Here is a 19,817-nt window from a genome sequence, read left to right on the forward strand (position 1 = left end):
CAGTGACTGTGTGTGATGTGATTTCCTTGTTTCTCATGAATAAACATAAACAAAACTGTGTCATCAACAAGTCAATTATATATATCCTATAGATCAATGAAAGTGGCCTCTAATTGATCTATAAGTGACGTTGTTTGGAAGCAAAGGTCTGTTAGGCTCTCTTAGTAAGCATGCAAGCATGCAAGGTCATGTTAGGCCACCCTTCTGAGACCTTTACTCAGACTCGCATTGATTTGTTTAAGTATCCTTATGCATATTTCTGAGAAACGATTAAAAATTGTAATTTGCTAACTGCATTGGTTTCAGATCTAGCTGGTTCTAAAGTATTCTCAACCCTCAGATCTCATGTAACCTGTACAATATTGAATTCTTGACAATATATTATCCTGAACTGATGACAGTGTTGTATTTTTTATAGGATAAGTGGCATATCTAAAATGAATATTAGTTTCTACCCCCTTTATTTTGTTAATTTAAGCAAGTTTGACACGTACTGTACCATAAATTGTCCTCTGTGCGGGAGCAATATTTTCAACAACCTGGAAGAGAAACAGCAGGAAAATATTTTAAAACAATACTTTCCAAACTGATTTCATCAATGACAATAAACTGAGCATGAAGCATCCGATTTCATAGTTATAAAAGTAAGCATAACAAGCTTGCTACTGAAGGAACATAGCTCAATATACCCGCATATCAATGAAACTATTTAAACTGTTCCGTTAAAGTTATTAATTTATAAAACTGAAAAGGAACTACTTTACAAATGAGTTTCTTATGTTTCTTTATTTAGCCAGATAGTTATATTAAGCTAACAGTTAGTGATCCTATGACACACAGCTAAATTATCAGGAAAGTTTAATGTCAACTGTTGGTTTTGAACATCTCCTAAATGACCTATTAACTTACACATGCAAGCATCCATTAATAGTATTTGTAAACAATCTATTCACATCAAATAATACATGGGAAAAGTCGTCTCTATTTTTTTTTATTGAGCAGATGTCATCCCGTTGGAACGTTAATCTGTTGTACTATTTCTCACCTGTAGGATTGTCAGTTTCTCTGTTGGAACATTTCTCATCATACAAATTCCGTAATCATTGATGTACCTGAGCCACCTTCGGAAATATATGAAGAGAGACATTTTACAGTGAGAATAAACATTTATTTGCATAGTTTTACACAATAATGCTTAAAAGAAATACTTCACTTTTATACAGGGGAAAGGCACAACTATAATTTTCGTCCTGGTATTAATTTATCCTATCACGTTAATATTGGTCCCAATTTAGTAAAGAATGCAGATGTGACAAACTAGTATATCTCTTTTTGTCCTACTTTTATGTTGCTACAATATAGCAATCCAAGTTTGTCGACAGAACTTCATATTCTCATTATTTCCACTAATAAAACAAAGTTCTACAGACACCATTCTTTTGTGTACCAAGACCCACCTAACTGGAACAAATTGCCTGTCGAACTTAACACAATGACACTGTGATTTCATTCAAGAGTACTTTTAAACTCATCTATTTCAACTGCAAGAACAGACTTAAGACGTAGCAATGTTTCATTAGCTTAAATATTTTGCAGCATCTATTTCTTTGTAATTGAATGGCATTTGTTTTGGTAAAGTTGTCTATATTTGTCCTTAATTACTGACTAATATAATTGTAAAACACTGAGAGTTTTTAAAGATTAAGAGCTGTACAAAGTCATTATTATTATTATTATTATTATTATTAATATTATAATTATTATTATTATTATTATTATTATTATTATTATTATTATTATTATTATCAGCATCAAGGCTATTTCAAGAACATGAAGGTGTATTGCTATAATCGATCATCATCGAAGTCAAAAAACTTTTGTTATGGATGTCTTGTACAATACCATGACATGCATCTTGTTGGTAGCTTACTTGTACACACCCTTGTCTGACGCATTCACCTCTTCATAGTTTACTTCAGGAATTGTCTCTCCCTGGAAAAGATAAAATGTGTAACCATATCTCAGCCTTTAATTTGAATTGGATTTACTCTCTTAAAAATAGAATAATTTAAGCCATTTTTGCAGGTAAATGTTTCCTAAATGTTGCACCAATTTTATTGAATCCTAATAATTTTGAATTCTCAAATACAGCTGTAATTTGACAATACTGATTAAATTAAAAAATGTGTGAACAAAACAATTACACGATGAATTTGTGGCTTGCATCTAGCAAGTGATAGTAAGCAGATCCAGATTATAAAAACGCAGTTTTCTGCACAAAGACAAAAATACTCGGAATGGATCAAAATGTTTTTTTGCAAAAAGAAATTAAGTCTTTTCAAAGTGTTCTTTGGGCCTTTAGTTCCAAAAAAATTCTTTGACAATGAATCACCAATGCCACAACTAATACACAAAGACCAACAATAATCATGTCCTAATCTACTACTAAAACGTAATATCGATTAAAGACACTTTACAAGCACTTTCACATCGCCAGAATCATTAAAGTCTCAAGGTCTTATACATAGTTGAAACAATTGCTGTGTATTTTAGATTTGTGAAGTCCTAAAGTCCAAAATCAAATTATTTCAGAAGATTACACGTCTAAAACTAACTGGAACTATTTTGTTCAGTTTACTCTATCATTTACCTCCTCTAGGAAGAGGGGTGTGGTCAAGTGATGTCGAGTCGCCAAAGCATCTGGATCGTATCTATTGACCCTAAGATAATCTAGTCCAATGGTGCCCATGTGACTCCCTGGCCTCCACATCAGTGACATGGTAAGGCCATCGTCTGAAACAAACAAAGGCAAATCAAATGTCTTGATGATTCAGTGAAAATATATCAAAATTGGGATATTATAAACTATAAGACACTTAGTATCAATAAACATGGCCATCAATCCCATCTTATGTGCCGAGGAATGTCGACAAAAAAGTGAGTGTAGTATTTCATCTTATCCATGGGAGATACCACAATCACACTTGAAAGTGGGTAGTCCAGTTTAAACAGACATTCACTTTTCAAATGTCAAGTGCTGAAAATTTAAGTGCGTAGTTCAACCTGTTTTTCACTTCTCTATTGCTATTTGGAACTGGAAAGCTTTCTTGTTGATGCAATCCAAAGAATAAAAGACAAAATGATGGGAGGAGAGAGTGGAAAACAACTTTTGGATGCTCATTACTTTTACAAAACTTGAGAAGCACAGCTGAAAGATTTTGAAGCCCTCCAGGCCCATTTAAAACTTCCAGAAAGAGTATATATCAAATCAGTCTGTTGGGCAACATTGGCTGCAATGCAAAACACTGTTGACAGAAGCTTAATGAGTCAGAGTTGTGTGCATATGTATGTGTGTGTGTACAAGAGAGGAATATTTCAGACCTAACAATAAAAAAAATGAATAGTCTTTAAGCACTCTTGCAGACATGCTATCTAAAAGCAGCGTTATGAGCAAGCTAATGGACAGACAAAATGATGATGTGGGCATTGTAATGAGGAGGTATAAGCAGACTGTAATGAGGATGTATAACTAGACTGTAATGAGGAGGTATAACTAGATTGTAATGAGGAGGTATAACTAGATTGAATTGAGGAGGTATAACTAGATTGTAATGAGGAGGTATAACTAGATTGCAGTGAGGAGGTATAACTAGATTGTTCACTTTACTAGACAAGATATAACTAGATTGTAATAAGGATGTATAACTAGATTGTAATGAGGAGTTATAACTAGATTGTAATGAGGAGGTATAACTAGATTGTAATGAGGAGGTATAACTAGATTGTAATGAGGAGGTATATCTAGATTGTAATGAGGAGTATAACTAGATTGTAATGAGGAGGTATAACTAGATTGTAGTGAGGAGGTATAACTAGATTGTTCACTTTACTAGACAAGGTATAACTAGATTGTAATGAGGCTGTATAACTAGATTGTAATGAGGAGTTATAACTAGATTGTAATGAAGATGTATAACTAGATTGTAATGAGGAGGTATAACTAGATTGCAGTGAGGAGGTATAACTAGATTGTTCACTTTACTAGACAAGATATAACTAGATTGTATTGAGGATGTATAACTAGATTGTAATGAGGAGTTATAACTAGATTGTAATGAGGAGGTATAACTAGATTGTAATGAGGAGGTATAACTAGATTGTAATGAGGAGGTATAACTACATTGTATGAGGAGGTATAACTAGATTGTAATGAGGAGGTATATCTAGATTGTAATGAGGAGGTATATCTAGATTGTAATGAGGAGTATAACTAGATTGTAATGAGGAGGTATAACTAGATTGTAGTGAGGAGGTATAACTAGATTGTTCACTTTACTAGACAAGGTATAACTAGATTGTAATGAGGAGTTATAACTAGATTGTAATGAAGATGTATAACTAGATTGTAATGAGGAGATATATCTAGATTGTAATGAGGAGGTATAACTAGATTGTAATGAGGATGTATAACTAGACTGTAATGAGGAGGTATAACTAGACTGTAATGAAGATGTATAACTAGATTGTAATGAGGAGGTATAACTAGATTGTAATGAGGAGGCATAACTAGATTGGTGTGAGGAGATATAACTAGATTGTTCACATTACTAGACAAGAAGATTCATAAATGGAATGTAACTAGTGTTTATCTTACTGGATACTGAGGCCTTCTCCAGGACAGTTTGACGATCTAACTCTTCGACCCGAATGAGTTTCATGTTGCTGGCAGCTTGCAGACACTTTGGACACTGACAGCTAACCCTCAACCATAAGCTGTGATACCTGCAATGTAGCAAGCAGATGATGATCTTGAAAATCAATTTACCAATATAAATACAGGTACATAATGTCTTCAGCTTTTAATAGATTAGTTGTCTGTAAAGTGATATTGGCTTTCTTTACTGGTAATATCACTGAAACCTTTGCCTGTGAAACAGGGAAGTTTATGGTAGACACATTTGGCACATACTTTATCTAGACAAGCTTTGAAGGTATTAATAGTAGATGCCTCAACTACTTGAAATTGTAGACCAATATAAGAGTCAACAACCTAATGAAGAAATGTCATTTTGTGCAGGTCCTACAGTAACCTTCAGCTTGCAAACATGTCTTCTCGTGATTAGCTTTTTTCAGCTCTAGGAGGTTTTTTTCTGTGTTGCAATGATCCTAAACACATTGTCTGGATCTACTCTTACTCTCAAGAGATTACACTGGGTTATTTTTCCCCAGCGAATCTCTTTTCATATTCTTGTTGATCTCCAACTACCTTTGTCACTCTTATTTGAACGTCTTCTATCAGGAGATGGTCCTTGATAAATCATGGTATCCAGCATGCATTGCAAGACTCAAAGATCAGGCAGTGCCCTTGTCACCAGCCTCGACATACTACAGGCTTTATTCATTGGGATCTCAGTAAATTTAGGGAATTTAATTTCAACATTCAATCTCACAAATTTATATTTAGCTAAAGGTTCCATGGTTATATAGTGGCATGTGATCAACCATGTGGTCTCTTAGCATGCTATCTTCCTTTGTCACAAGTTAAGCCATGATATCCCTCAAAACAGCATTCATTACCTTGAACTCTACACTGGCGAGTCTCTCAGGGCAATAGTTTCTAGGATCACTCATGAAGCCTTTCTCAAGCTAGGGTACAAGGTGTTATATTGGAATCATTCTATGTCTGAGACAAAACACGTTCTTCAATGGACAAACGTTCTGCAATCTGATATAATTCTTTTAAAGCAAATGATGAATACAGTCTGACCCATATCCGTATCAACAGACCAAACTACAAGTTTGGGGCAGGTAAGGTATCCAAAACATCAGTAGCAAATACACTGCAGAAGACTTTACTTAAAACACCAACTTCCCATGTGCAAGTGTTGGTGTCTGGATCTCCTGCAGGTGAATGAAAGGTCATGTCAACCTTTTGGCCTCCTTAGTAAATGACTTCTCAACATCACACATTGCTTTGCAACAAGCACACTTTGCTTGGTTTCTGGCCTTATGAGAATCCTTTCCTTTTCTGGTACCTATAATAATAAAACAATGGTATGCTCTCCTCCTTTTTTAACTTTTACATCCTGGTTCATCAAGAGCTACTTAGTTTTGAAAATTTGGGAGTACAAGTATTTACAGATGACTAAATCTTCAGCAGACCCAAGTTTCAAGTCCATCTTTATCTTGTATAATACACCGAATGTTGTTAATATTCTTTGCATGCAATGGTCAACTTTCAATTAAGTATACTTTTCTCTAGAAGAATCAATGATATCCATATAGCAAATTAAGTGAAAACAATACATCTGAAGGAGACTCCTACCCAACGGAGCTACATGCTTAAGATTATCATATTTCCCTCCTTCATAAACACCAGGTCAAGTATATTTGGTGCTCAAGTTGGGCCAACATGTCGGTATAAACAAAGCAACTCAAACAGCATCCAAACATACCAAAGCTACCTGTGTTGTTATTTGTGTAGTGATGTCTGGGGCACTATGGGGCATAACATTATGAGATAGGCTTTTATTGTCAGTCCGTCTGGGGTATAAAGTTGTCCACAGACTATTGGGAATAAGGAGAATTGAACATAGGACTGATTTATGCCCAATACTGACCTAGAAATGTAGGTAGAGTCAGTAGGTGCCTTGGATGCATAAGGGGAAATGTAATGTTAACATTTGGATCTACAATCTAAAGCACACTGACAACCCAACAAACGAAATATAATTTCCCAACACACACACACACACACACACTATCCAGCACCCACATTTTTATTGCAGTCCACACTATCTAGCACCTACTTTTTTATCATTATCCAAACACACACTACTACTATCCAGCATCTGCTTTTCAATTACTATTCAAACAGACTCAAAAACCTACCATCCAGCGATATTGGGTAGGAGTCTGTATAAACACAAGGGTAGTAAGTGCTTACAGGCACACTACTATACCCTTACATATAAACTATCTCACAAAAGAGAATGTTTTAAAGGGTTTCAAGTTTTAGATGTTAACAACAGAGACATGCACAAAAACATACACAAACACAATGTTGTGGCAACATCATAGGTGACACTGTTTTCTAGTGATCTGGGTGGTCATGAAAAGGATCATTTGGTTTTCTGTCACCACTCTCTTTAGTGGTCGTGCCTCTGGGTTCTCAGGTTGTTAACAACAGACCATACATCTCTGTCCCCAGATTTTTCGTTCTTCCTCCAAAAGGTCATCATGGTGACCACAAACCTTCACAGAGACCACAAACCGAAAACAAGGCTCGCTGACCTCATTCTCCCAGTCTGTGTTTTCCTCCAGCATCCAATCAGGATGACTGACACAAATACACTATACCCAACAAAGATGCACTTTTATCAAGATGGCGGTTATAATTTTTATTTTTTGTCTTTTGGACGAGAAAGGCAAAGACACACAACAGCAAACACAAGTTATTGCAAAAAGATTAGTATCTCTCATTTCCAGAGATGTGAGTGGCCCTGAAAAGGGCTGTTATGTTTGTGTGAGTGTTCCTGGGAGGACTTCCAAATCCTACAATTGACCTTATCACAGCATATGGCCACCCCTTTACAAAATGAGAACATTATGAGAAGTCCCCAGTCTCCATTTTGCACATTATCTCTAATCATTCTTGTTGTTGTTGCCACTGTTGCAACTGCTTCGCTTCTCCTCTTTCCCTTTAATACTTTCCTCACAAGGAGATTTTATATTATGTCCAGTGCCATTTTAAAGAAGATGACTTTCTTCCGGTTAGCACTATTTTGCCTAACTTGCTACCTGATCCGGTGTAAACGAACCATAGCTTCACTCATTGTTTGTGGCTGACGAGTTCACATTATGTGGCCAAACTTGACTTCATATTGCTAGCGATGCACACTAAGTTCTTTCAGCTAAAGAAAAGAAAACAAGTTACCAAATGTTCTAAGGGAAATCCAAGACTGCGTCGATAAAGAACATACTCAAAATAGTGTCCACACACCGTGGAACCTAATCCTTGAAATTTCACATTATTGAATTAAGTCAACACGGCATTTATTCTCATAAAATCTATGATGTCATCCAGAGGAGATAATCCATCACAAACAAAATATTCCATACTGTCGTCCTTGGAAATGTAGACGGCCTCCCGGTGGGTTCATTGGCGATGTTGTGTGTACTAATGACAAAGGACAGAAAATCTTCAGGTTTGCGATGGAGAAAATCATTTTTAGCACACATTACGTGATTCCGTGAAGTTATGTGTGACCTGCAAGTCAAAAGGTTATAAAGTTTCCGGGTATCGATTCTTCTGGGTTTTTTTTTTTTAATCTTTCTCAAGAAATGAGAAGTCATCCGTTCATAATTTTCTTTTTTCCTTCAAAACGTTCTGTCAAGTAAATTGAAGAACGGATGGTCTCTGTACCCTGTTGCAAGACAGCTTCGTTTCGTTTGGTCTCCAGAGAATTTAATGGAAATATAGAATTGCCACGCAAGACTTTGTATCACTTTGTCAAAGTTGTCTCTTCAGAAGTGGGAGTCTATGCCTCTTCCAGATACTCTTCCAACTTTTCTTTTTGAATTATCATTCATTTGTCGTGCTGTTTCTGATTAGGATGAGCGATTTGCATCAGTAAAAATGTTCTCAAGTTTGACCTGTATTTTTTTCAACCAAGTTACGAGCAAAACATGTTGTTCTTGTTCTGGCCATTTTGACATCATGACTGTTTTTGTCTTGTTGTTCTGGATCAAAAATATCCTCATCGTCAAAAACATCCTCATCGCCTATCTCCATATATCTTCGTGTTCCATTCTTTTTCTTTTTGAATAATCTCGGATCACATCTCTCAAAACTAGATTTCCAGAGTTTTGTCAAATTCTGCATTTAGGATGACGTTCATTGTGTTTATCAGGGCTATTAAAAATTGAAGTTCCACGCGAAACTGGCCCGATGTTATAGGGTGGGAAAGTTCTTTGTCACTGCCTTGGTTTAGAGTGAAATTAATTCCCAACGAAGTATATCCTCCCGCATAGTCGTCGTGTGAAATATCGTAGCTGCCATAAATACCTACATTAAGGCTTCAAATAGGGTCAAGTAAGATCTCAAGTAATGTTTCTAGGCCAAATAAGGTTCAAATGACCTAGTACATAATAGTTGACCATTACAAGTGACTTCTATCTTTAGACACGTTTAAGTGTTTGAACTCGAAATGAGTCTGATCGACCACTTTGCTTCTGATGTTGCTGATGAGTAATCACTCGGGTAGCTGTCCTTGGAAAACAATATCTGGCTACGCAATGGTGAAGGTTTTCGTTTCCACTCGCTGAATCCGATACTCAGCAGTCATTCTGCTTAGAGTCTGACTAATTTTGATCCCCACTTTAGATTTCCACACGTGGCACGAACGGTCTGGCTTTCTCGAAGATGATTTTGTACTTGTTAGCATTGGCCATTAAATGGAGTAATGTGCTACTTAGATTCAGTACCAGGCGTACCTCCACTCCATTTAAGAAATGTTTGTCTTTCAAATACAATGTGAAATATAAACGATGCATCAGTTCTTAACTGCGTCCATATTTAATTTTGTTTCGATGACAGTTAAATCAATCCGTGCGAGCTGCATCATTATCTGTAATCAACGCTGTGTCGTTCAATTTTTACAACGTGTCAGGTTTCCATACCACGGAAGCATCCAGATGTGTGTTCCTGGCTTCCTTTCCAGGTAGGCTCGTTAAGGGTAAGTACCCATGCTGCTGCTCTAATTTGTTATTCAAGTATGAATCCACTATGCTGAACAACGAATACATGAATTTATTAAAGGGAGTTACTCTAACATTGGCGTCTGGATTGACTTTGTCTATTCTGAGAACTTTGACTTCAGGTACAAGTGACTGCTATTCAGATCGAATCTCTTTATCCTTTGATTTCAAATTCGAAAGGCCTGAGTTAGTCAAAAGCGACACAGGATGAAATTCTGACCATTAGGATTCTGCATCGTAACCATCGTTGGGGGCATAGTAAACAGATTTAGTTTTGACTTGGAACATTCGTAAAAAATATAGGTGCATCATTTTTCTAACAGCTCCTGTTATTCTGTTCTTATTCTTGTTTTGAATTTGTTTATTGTTGCGTGTTTAGGCTCAAATAAACAGTAATACAGAAAGAGTGAAAACAACAAGCTTTTTTTTAAAATTTAACAAATAATTTATTTCCCTGGAAAAATTCTGTGAAAATGAAAAAAGGAGAAGAACTTACGGTTTCAAGAATCAAATCCAAAAACTAATCTAAGATTAATCCACGAATTAAATTGCAAAAGTCCAAGTAATAAATGTTCTAATAATTTCAAGTTCGAATCCTGATGGAAAATCCAAGATGGATGACGATGACATATGCTGTAGTCAGCACTGTGCTTATCTAGAGTTCCTTGTAGAAATACAAATAATGGCACTCCGGTGTTGGTGTTCAAAAAATAAAATTGGTAAGCAATGTCTTTCGAAAATTTCTGTGTGAGTACGCCTCAAAATATTTCCAGAGAAAAAAGAATTAATCCTTTGGAGATCCAACTGATCTGAAGAAAATTCTAACTCAAAATTTGGCTACAACAAAATAACTTGACATCAGTGTAAAAAGACCAAAACTGAGAAATCTCTCAAAGCATCTCTATTAAAACTAACAAATGCGTAGCAATGGAAAAACTGGAATTGTGAAATCGAAAGGGGGGGGGGGGCCGTGATCGTGTTTATGTCACGTACACCACAAATAACCCCGACGACAACCAATCATTTTAAAATCAAACAGAACTTGTTTACGAAGGTTGCTAAAAATTCTGAAACAAGGTCGAGATTTAAATCAACACCTGGTGTTTACGAAAGAATGCTTCAGGTCAAATAATTTTCTGGAAAAATGTTATCTCCAGTGAATAAATTTACATTATAATAGCAAATAATAAAATAAAAATTTAAAACTGACAAACAATTACATTAAAATAAATATGAATTAAATTAGATATATGTAGCATTATAAAATATAACTGTGTTTCGACGGACGTCAGTTTCTGTTTCGTCCTTGCTACGGCGTGGAAGAAGTAATGCATTCGCCAGAAGTGTGAAGCTAATTTACAGAGATATCTCAGCGACCCAAAAGATCTTTTCAGTTTGAAGCAAATCATTATTCCTGCTTCAAGAAGATTTCTTTAGGACTTTGTCAATGTCGACATTTGGAAGAAATTTGTATCCTGTGTCAATGCGGTCTCGTTTAAAGCATATAACCCTCTAGTCACCATTGGTTTTAAGATAGGTGCCACCGTACGTAAAGCTGGGTTAAACATCCTAAGCCATGTCCACGTTGTCGAGTAACTCCTTGGTACACAGGAAATACCTGTTTTGCAATTCAATGCAGAAACTTTTTCGAAAATGTAGTATCACAGTGACTTTTCCTTTTGATAAACGAATATTTTGTCCAAGATCTTCTTTTATAATAGTGTTGAGACTGTCAAAATACGACTTACTAACTGGAAGATAATGAGAATGTACAAATTCAAAGTGAATGTGATACATTTATCCACCTTCCTTGTAGTAACGATGTAGTAACGATGTCACTCGTTTACTCAGATTCATATTTTTAAAAAGTGGATTCAGCATCCACTTTTTAAAAATATGAATCTGAGTAAACGAGTGACATTATTTTCCACCACGATGTACTTCACCACATCAGAAAACACAAACAATAGATTGAGCCGTTCGTTCATTTCCACGGGGTAGCGAAAAACGTATAGACTCGATCTTGTTGTAAACGTCTTTCACAGGAGCAAGAGCAATGCATCCAACCAGAAAAGAAAACACAAGAGGAGAAAAGTAATGAATAGTCAATAGCAGTCAGAAAAATGTATTTTAAGACGATGAGCTTTGTCAAACTGATAGGTAAAAGTAGCTGAAATCGTTCTGACCAGAAGTTGAACATTAAAATAATACCGAACATGAATTGTCGTGGCATATGTGATCAATGCAGGATAGGCTAGTGATGCTTTTTGAGATTCATACCTGAGTGGATCGTTTTAATTGCTTGTTGTTTGTTCAAGATATCAACCATAATAGCGAATTGATCTTAGATGATAGTCAGGGCCTGTACAGGATGAATGTTTTCTATCAAAATTACTTCCCATCAGGCTTCGCGATCCACTGAATAGCTTGAGACAATTTGGCTTTGAAAAATAATATAAGGTATTAAAGGGAAATACATCCCCAGAACCGTCACTCTGTAAGATTAATTAAAACTGGATATTCATAGTTCGATGGTTCTGGTTTCCGATGATTCGCTCTATGTCAAAGGAGAATGACTTCCCAAAATGTTCAAATAACGAGTGTTTATTGTGGTAATTGCGTTGGTGGCATGGCTGCAGTTGTTCTTACTGTCCATATTATATTCAGGTGCTATGACACTATTCATAAACTAAGTATCAAAGAGAAGCAAAACCAACAAGTTTTGAAAAACTTAACAAATAATTTAATTCTCTAAATTATCAAATACAAATTTATGAGGAACTTGCAGTATTACTACATAAATCCAAAATAATCCTAGAAAGTTTCGCACAAGCCTAAACGAATCGGGTGTTCCGAATGAATTCCAGGTCCTCGAATGTACTGACGAGCCAAAAGTCTTCATGTATTGCAGTGGCATTGTCCAGAACTCATTTGAATAAATTCTGAATAGTCCCAGAAAGATGTTTAAGTCCAATGAGCACTTTGTAATTTTTATGAATAGTCCAACAAATGTCTTCTTACAAATTATATTTAAGCACAACATTAAACACATCTAGGAACTGATGTTAACACAAGAACATATAAAATAAGAATTATGAATGAATCCGATTATATGTTCCAATACATCTCCAAGTGACCAACCCCAGTACTTAATCCAGCATTTCACAATACAGCCCACGTGAACTACGTCGCAGTGCTCAACCATATGACTTGACTAGCCAACCCTAAATAACTCTAAAATATTAAACAGGTTTATTATTCGAAAATTGACAGCACCTATTTATAGATTCTATGCAATATACATGCTAAAGTGAAATACACAAAACAGATAATGTCATATACCAAAAGTTACATAAAATATAGATCTGAATAACAAAGGAAGGACAGCGAAGAAGATAACCAAGACAACATCGTTTTTCAGGGTTACGTCATCACGTGCACATCCAACGCATCGATGATATGGTTTATCGTAATATTTGACGATACGTGCAAGCAAGTCGGCTTATTTGAGAGTGTGTTGATGTGTTATACATTTCCACATGCGTTGTATCAAAGTTCTTCGAAACTGTTCCAAGGTACCGACTTTTACTTGAGGATTTGCAGAAGTGAGAAGAAAAAAATTCCTTTGTATCTTACCATGTTAAAGGATGTCAACCACTTTGTTTCAAAACTAGTCTATAAGTTCATTTTAACCCTGAACAAGTTTTAAAAGTCAAAGAGCTACCCAACTGCGCTTAAAAACACTCGAATGAGACAGAACAAATACTTATAACCACGATTGTACGTTGCCAGATGAAAAATATCAGCTAATTCTCTTTGCCATTGATTATCGTATCAGCGACATTGTTTTATCTTCTGCAAGCGTTTCGTCGAATGGACATGCGTAAGGTGAACGTTGATTGTCATTGTAACCATCATCGCACATCCGGCAAACGTAGGTACACTTGTAAGTTAGGTGTTGGGAGCACGGTACAAAGTTTTAGTTTAGCATTGTAGTAAGTGCGGACTAAAAGTGTTTCATTAATGGGGTTGGCTCTTTTGTTTGCTGCTCCTCAATAAGTTAAATGCGTGTAACTAACAATGCTCTTTTATTTTTGGTGCATTTTTTAGATTGCAGCGTTTTACGTGTCCCAAAAAAACAACAGGTGTAAAGAGGATAGTAGAATCTCGTTTGCAAGAGATATATGTGGTCTTGAAAACGACCGTTGGCGTTTCTTTTAATAAAAAAAGACGTATGGACTCAACATCATCAGCTTTAACTGCCTTAACCCTTTTGCAACAGTCAAGTCATACTCCTCTTGCGGCTGCTGTTACTGCTTTGGTAGTGGTAGTAACTACTGATGCTGGAATCTCAGTGGCGGTGAGAGTGATGTAGTGATGGAAGATTTCGAAATCTCAAGTGAAGACCTGTTTCTCTTGGGTTGAGCTTAAGAAGTCTGATATATTTCTCTCAGACGATTTAGCTCCTTCAAAATATCCCGAGTCGTTTTAACTCCCCTAATTCTATCATTCACAGTTCAAAATTGTCCTCTTCAGTTTTTCATCTTCTAGCTTCTTTTTTTCCTATTACTGTTGCTGATGATGTTGTTGTTGAACATATGTTTCTTCTGCTTCTTTCTAACGGCGCAATAGTTTTCCAATTCTTCCTTCTGTTTCTTTCTGAAATCATCCAGCTATGGTAATGATACAGAGGAAGGGAAGGTAGTAGTATCGTTGCAGGCAAACATTCGTGCGGAGACGACAGGAAGTCAGCCAAAGCTAAATTGAATTCATCCTCTTCTGTAAGATGAACATTGGTTACCGTTGCGTTAGCAGTTGAAGTCATACTACTATTACTCCGAGTATACGTGATTTCAGCAGCAGGCACGCCCATATACGATGTCTTCGTTTCTTTTCTTTTTTTTCAGCTTTAGATATTGTACTTGAACTGTTCAGCAATGGTAAACCGTAAAACACTGGTTCGCCTATATATTCAAATTGACGTCACACTTCTGCTCTATTCTAATGGGAAGTGTGTGCCTGTGTGATTTGGATTTTTTAACGTAGCTTTAAAACAATTGTCATATCGCTACGATGTCTGCAGTGTGGTAGTTTATAGTGATATCTAGCACTGTGGCATCATGCCGCAGACATGTAGCATGATGTCCCACCCAGTCACATTATCCTGACACCAGGCTGACCAGTCCTAACACTAACCTCTTAATGCTGAGCGCCAAGCGAGGCAGCTGTTAGTGCCATTTTTGTAAGACTTTTGTATGACTCGGCCGGGGATCGAACCCACGATCTCCCGCATCCAAGGCGGATTCTCTAACCACTAGGCTTGGTTCTCAGCATTAAGAGATTAGTATTATGAGTAGTCGGCCTGGTGTCATTATAATGTGACTGTGTTGGATATGATGCTGCATGATGTTCCAATGCTGGACATCATTATAAACTGCCACACTGCAGACATCGTAGCGATATGACTAGAAAATTGTTAAAGCTCCGTTAATAATTCAAATCACACAAACACACTTCTCGCCTTCGCTAATCTGGATCAGTGACAACTATATCCGCGACATAGCTTTTTGACTATGTTTGGGTACATTAACAATGTTTCAAAGTTTTACTGACAGATTCTAGGGTAGCATGTTTTTGACGATATCCATAAACATACACTGGTTACTTTATCTATTTAGCATCTAACAGTTTAATCGATGTTCTTGCAAGATGGTATCGGCGAAATTGCGACTACTTTACCATTTTACCACATGCGCAGTGTAATCGTAAGATTTAAGAATTATTCATCTTTATAATCTGAATATCAGTGATCGTCGACTATTTTGACTATTATACATACTGGTGGGGGTCTTTCAGGTGGTCATTCTTTAAAACTATCAGTACAAGCTACTGCTACGTAGCAGAATATAGACTTTTGTCTAACACAAAAGTATATCCGCATGTTTTACCTTGATTTTACCCCATCTCTCCACGTGATCACTAATTGGCGACCATCTTTTTCCACATCAGCGCTTACAACTTGCTTTTCCCGTGCTGATGCATGCTGAATCGGCTGAAACGGCAAATTAAAGCGCAATCACAATGCAGGAGTAAAGTTGTAATCTATCAGACACCCAGAGAGCATACATTTTTGCATCAACATCAACATTTTAACAACTGCGTGGAATTTCAAGGCTTTCTAGCGTACTGTGGGGACAGAATCATTACTTCTGAATATATTTTTTAAATTGTATTTATTTAAATTGTCTTGCAAAACTATTAAATATTAACAACTCTAAACATTTATTCTCATGTAGTAAAGTATTATTCCCTACGTTAGCTTGCAAATAGTAGAACTCGTCATATAAATTTCTTTGATATAAAAAACATAAAATTCACTTTATATTGCATGTATTCTTATTAACATACTTCATGCGGCCCATTAAGAGGTGCAGAGATACAATAACTGTTGAACCAGTCATTTTAGTTGCACTAACATTGTAACGAGATAGTTGTTCGTAATTTGTAATCTTTCTGTGTTTCTGTTAACATACAGGTACGAGAGGAAATATCCATTATAAATAATAGAAGAGAAAGAAAATACTATTCGCCAATTTAAAAATTATCTTTAATTCATTACCATCGAATATAATCTGACGCCATTGATCTGCGAAGGCACTTCCTGCCAGCGCTGAATAAGGGAATTGTGGCCATCTGAAATTACATTTTCATTCATTTGTTTTTTCTTCAGCTGAACTATTACGCAAAGTTAAAATTTGTATTACTCAAATGTTGTCTCAAAGGTAATATATATATATATATATATATATATATATATATATATATATATATATATATGGACCAGTATTAATATTTAATGAAATAAACTATAAATTTTTGGGAATTTTATTGCCGGTCATGCATCTTCAGATATATCGTGTCTTATTATATGCTCATTTTTGTCTCCTTTAACTTTACATTGTCAGAATCGTGCAGTATTTTGCAATAGTGAACAAGTTGATATTGCACGCACCTGCCGTGTGCTTAAACATAGTACAGTATAGTATATTACGAACTGCGTTGCAAACAGACTATGTACACTCATGTAGTAGAAGGTTTAGGTTTTGTTTGATTAAACATGTTTGTGAATGAACTAAACAATCTGTTTCGTCCATTTGAAAGTATATATGATAAAGTTAACGATGTGGACGATTTCGCGGAGTCAGAAACGAAACTTTCAAACAAGCACACGAATTAACGTGATATTCGCAATGTCAACAACAAACGTGAGAGACGTAGTAATTTGAAAATACCCTTCTGATCATTTTAACAGTTATTCAGAAGAAATATGCGTAACTTTTCGCAAATAGAATGGTTCACACTATGACCAATGTTCATGGCTCACATCATGACCAAAACTCATGGTTCACACTATGACCAAAGCTCTCTATGGTCTTTAAAAATATAGCATAGGAAAGCATATTGAGACCAAGGGCTGTCGCATGTCAGAGGCGTACCATTTTACAAGTCTGTTAAAATACTAGATTCGAGAAAGAAAATGCAACTGAAGGTTTTGGTAGGAAACTAAGAACCTGAGGGACAAAAAGCCAAGACGACGAAATTGTATTATTTCCTCTGGCTAAATGGACTGTCTGCTTTGCAGTTGTCCCTGTGTAACTATTTTGATGCAGTGTTAGGCTAGCGATAGAAGACATATTGTATGCTACAGGCCATAGTTTTGGTCCCTCCAACAGTGAGATACATCATTATATGCCTTCTTTAGCTCGTGATTTGTTGTTGCTTTTGTTCTAGGGTTTAACGCCATTTTTCAGCACAGGATAGGCTATGCATGACGGCCAGTATTAATGGTGGAGGAAGAACCCGGGAAAACCCGGGGAAGAACCACCGACCCACGAGAAGCTAGTGGCGAGCTTTCTCACATACCCACATTAGCCGAATCCTAGACTCTAACCCACGCAGACAGAGGTGAGATGGCAGTGACCGGTAACGGAGAGCGCTTTAGACCACTCGGCCACTCTGGGCCTCCTTTAGCTCGTGATAAGAATGGTAGTAAATATACTTATATTTGAGCATCTTGAATTTCCATAAACTGTACTTTCTTAGTTCTGCAATCCCGGATGATATATCTTGCAAAACTTGATAAAAACCGAAACTTTACTGGAATTTCGAGTACATTTCCAACGGAAATCTGCACTGAATTGACCCAATAATCCAGTCCATCATAATCAGAAAAGCAGGACCTAATTTGATTTTAAAAAATAAAAATAAAAAAATATCCGTCCATTTCGGACCAAATGGAAAAGTTGTTGTAATGCTCATTCATTCGCAATATGACTCTAAACTTTAATTTTAAGTAGACCAAAACGACAAATCCTTTTTAAACTACTGTCGAGCGCGCGACAAAGTTCAAATTTAGCTAGGAGGTGCTCTGTGTATTGATGAATCTACCATTGTGCATTTATTTTTTAATACAACACAAATTCAATTACTTTGTTTCTTGTAGTGTATTTTTTTAAAATAATTAAGCCTTTGGTATAATAAGAAAATGAGTATATAATAAAAAGGTTACTGTATTTGTATGGGAAAATAGAACTCATTTTCTCGGATTAATACTGTACTCACAAAGGTCCTGCAGTATTAATCCTATAAAAAAAATAAGTCGTCCATATTTTCCCATACAAACGAAGCACACTATTATTAATGGTGGACTTGTGGCCTCGTGTATCACTTCTCGTCAGTATTAGTGGTGGACTTATGACCTAGTGTATGACTTCTCGTCAGTATTAGTGGTGGACTTATGACCTCGTGTATGACTTCTCGTCAGTATTAGTGGTGGACTTATGACCTCATGTATCACTTCTCGTCAGTATTAGTGGTGGACTTATGACCTCATGCATCACTTCTCGTCAGAATTAGTGGTGGACTTATGACCTCATGCATCACTTCTCGTCAGTATTAGTGGTGGACTTATGTCCTCATGTATCACTTCTCGTCAGTATTAATAGTGGACTTATGACCTCATGTATCACTTCTCGTCAGTATTAATGGTGGACTTATGACCTCATTTATGACTTCTCGTCAGTATTAGTGGTGGACTTATGACCTCATGTATGACTTCTCGTCAGTATTAGTGGTGGACTTATGACCTCATGTATCACTTCTCGTCAGTATTAGTGGTGGACTTATGACCTCATGTATGACTTCTCGTCAGTATTAGTGGTGGACTTATGACCTCATGTATCACTTCTCGTCAGTATTAGTGGTGAACTTATGACCTCATGTATCACTTCTCGTCAGTATTAGTGGTGGACTTATGACCTCATGTATCACTTCTCGTCAGTATTAGTGGTGGACTTATGACCTCATGTATCACTTCTCGTCAGTATTAATGGTGGACTTATGACTTCATGTATGACTTCTCGTCAGTATTAGTGGCGGACTTATGACCTCATGTATGACTTCTCGTCAGTATTAATGGTGGACTTATGACCTCATGTATCACTTCTCGTCAATTTGCTTACGGTCAAAGTATATTATTTTGTACAAAGTCAGTGAATCAGGTCAAAAAGTTCCACTCCTGTTCCTGTTGACTGATGTCCCGGTATTTTATTGAAGCTGTGCAAGATTTTTAAGTTACACGCACACATGTAGAGTAAACAAAATAACGTGAATGGAGATTAAAAGTCTGGCTACATCTTCACGTGAAACGTCTAATAAAAATAAGGTATGTGTGTGTGTGAGTGATTGAGTGTGTGTGCCAACAAGCTGGTGAAAAATGTTAATTCGTAAATAGCGATACATAATATGCTGGATATGATATGTATCTCGAGGTGTATGCGTCCTATACAGGAAAAGGGGTGAGGAGCATATCTAAAGGTCAAGTTAAGAAAGTGAAGATATTTAATGTATTTTATTGCATTCCTAATCACTGCGTGTCGAATTTCGAGACGGGAAGGAGAGTGAACTTTAGTGAGTAGTCCGTTTATACGCCCTATTATATATCGATTGGCCTGTCTCTTTTCTTTTAGTAGCACTGTGTAGCAAGATATATTTGCTGA

At 36.4% G+C, this 19,817-nt stretch overlaps 1 protein-coding gene across 4 annotated transcripts in view; it reads right to left on the minus strand.

Moving 5' to 3' along the window:
* Positions 1-19,817, minus strand: part of LOC149772999 (uncharacterized) — a 263,921-nt gene that overhangs the window by 199,386 nt on the left and 44,718 nt on the right. For 3 of the 4 annotated variants that reach the window (XR_016417506.1, XM_089946955.1, XM_089946953.1), the window contains exons 2-8: positions 16,379-16,452; positions 15,708-15,811; positions 4,655-4,782; positions 2,651-2,793; positions 1,931-1,992; positions 1,046-1,121; positions 495-539 (exon numbers count right to left, since the gene is read on the minus strand). Coding sequence is in view for 3 of the 4 variants with exons in the window: in XM_089946955.1 (XP_089803081.1) it covers positions 495-539; positions 1,046-1,121; positions 1,931-1,992; positions 2,651-2,793; positions 4,655-4,782; positions 15,708-15,811; positions 16,379-16,452 (632 nt within the window). In the remaining variant the exon portion in view is untranslated. Of the gene's footprint in view, positions 1-494; positions 540-1,045; positions 1,122-1,930; positions 1,993-2,650; positions 2,794-4,654; positions 4,783-7,051; positions 8,933-15,707; positions 15,812-16,378; positions 16,453-19,817 lie in introns of those variants that run through there. The other variant, XM_089946956.1, reaches the window with a different exon arrangement.

This window comes from Sinohyriopsis cumingii, unplaced genomic scaffold (assembly GCF_028554795.1).
Source record: "Sinohyriopsis cumingii isolate HCF-2022 unplaced genomic scaffold, ASM2855479v2 utg000938l, whole genome shotgun sequence".
NCBI classification, from domain to species: Eukaryota; Metazoa; Mollusca; class Bivalvia; order Unionida; family Unionidae; genus Sinohyriopsis; species Sinohyriopsis cumingii.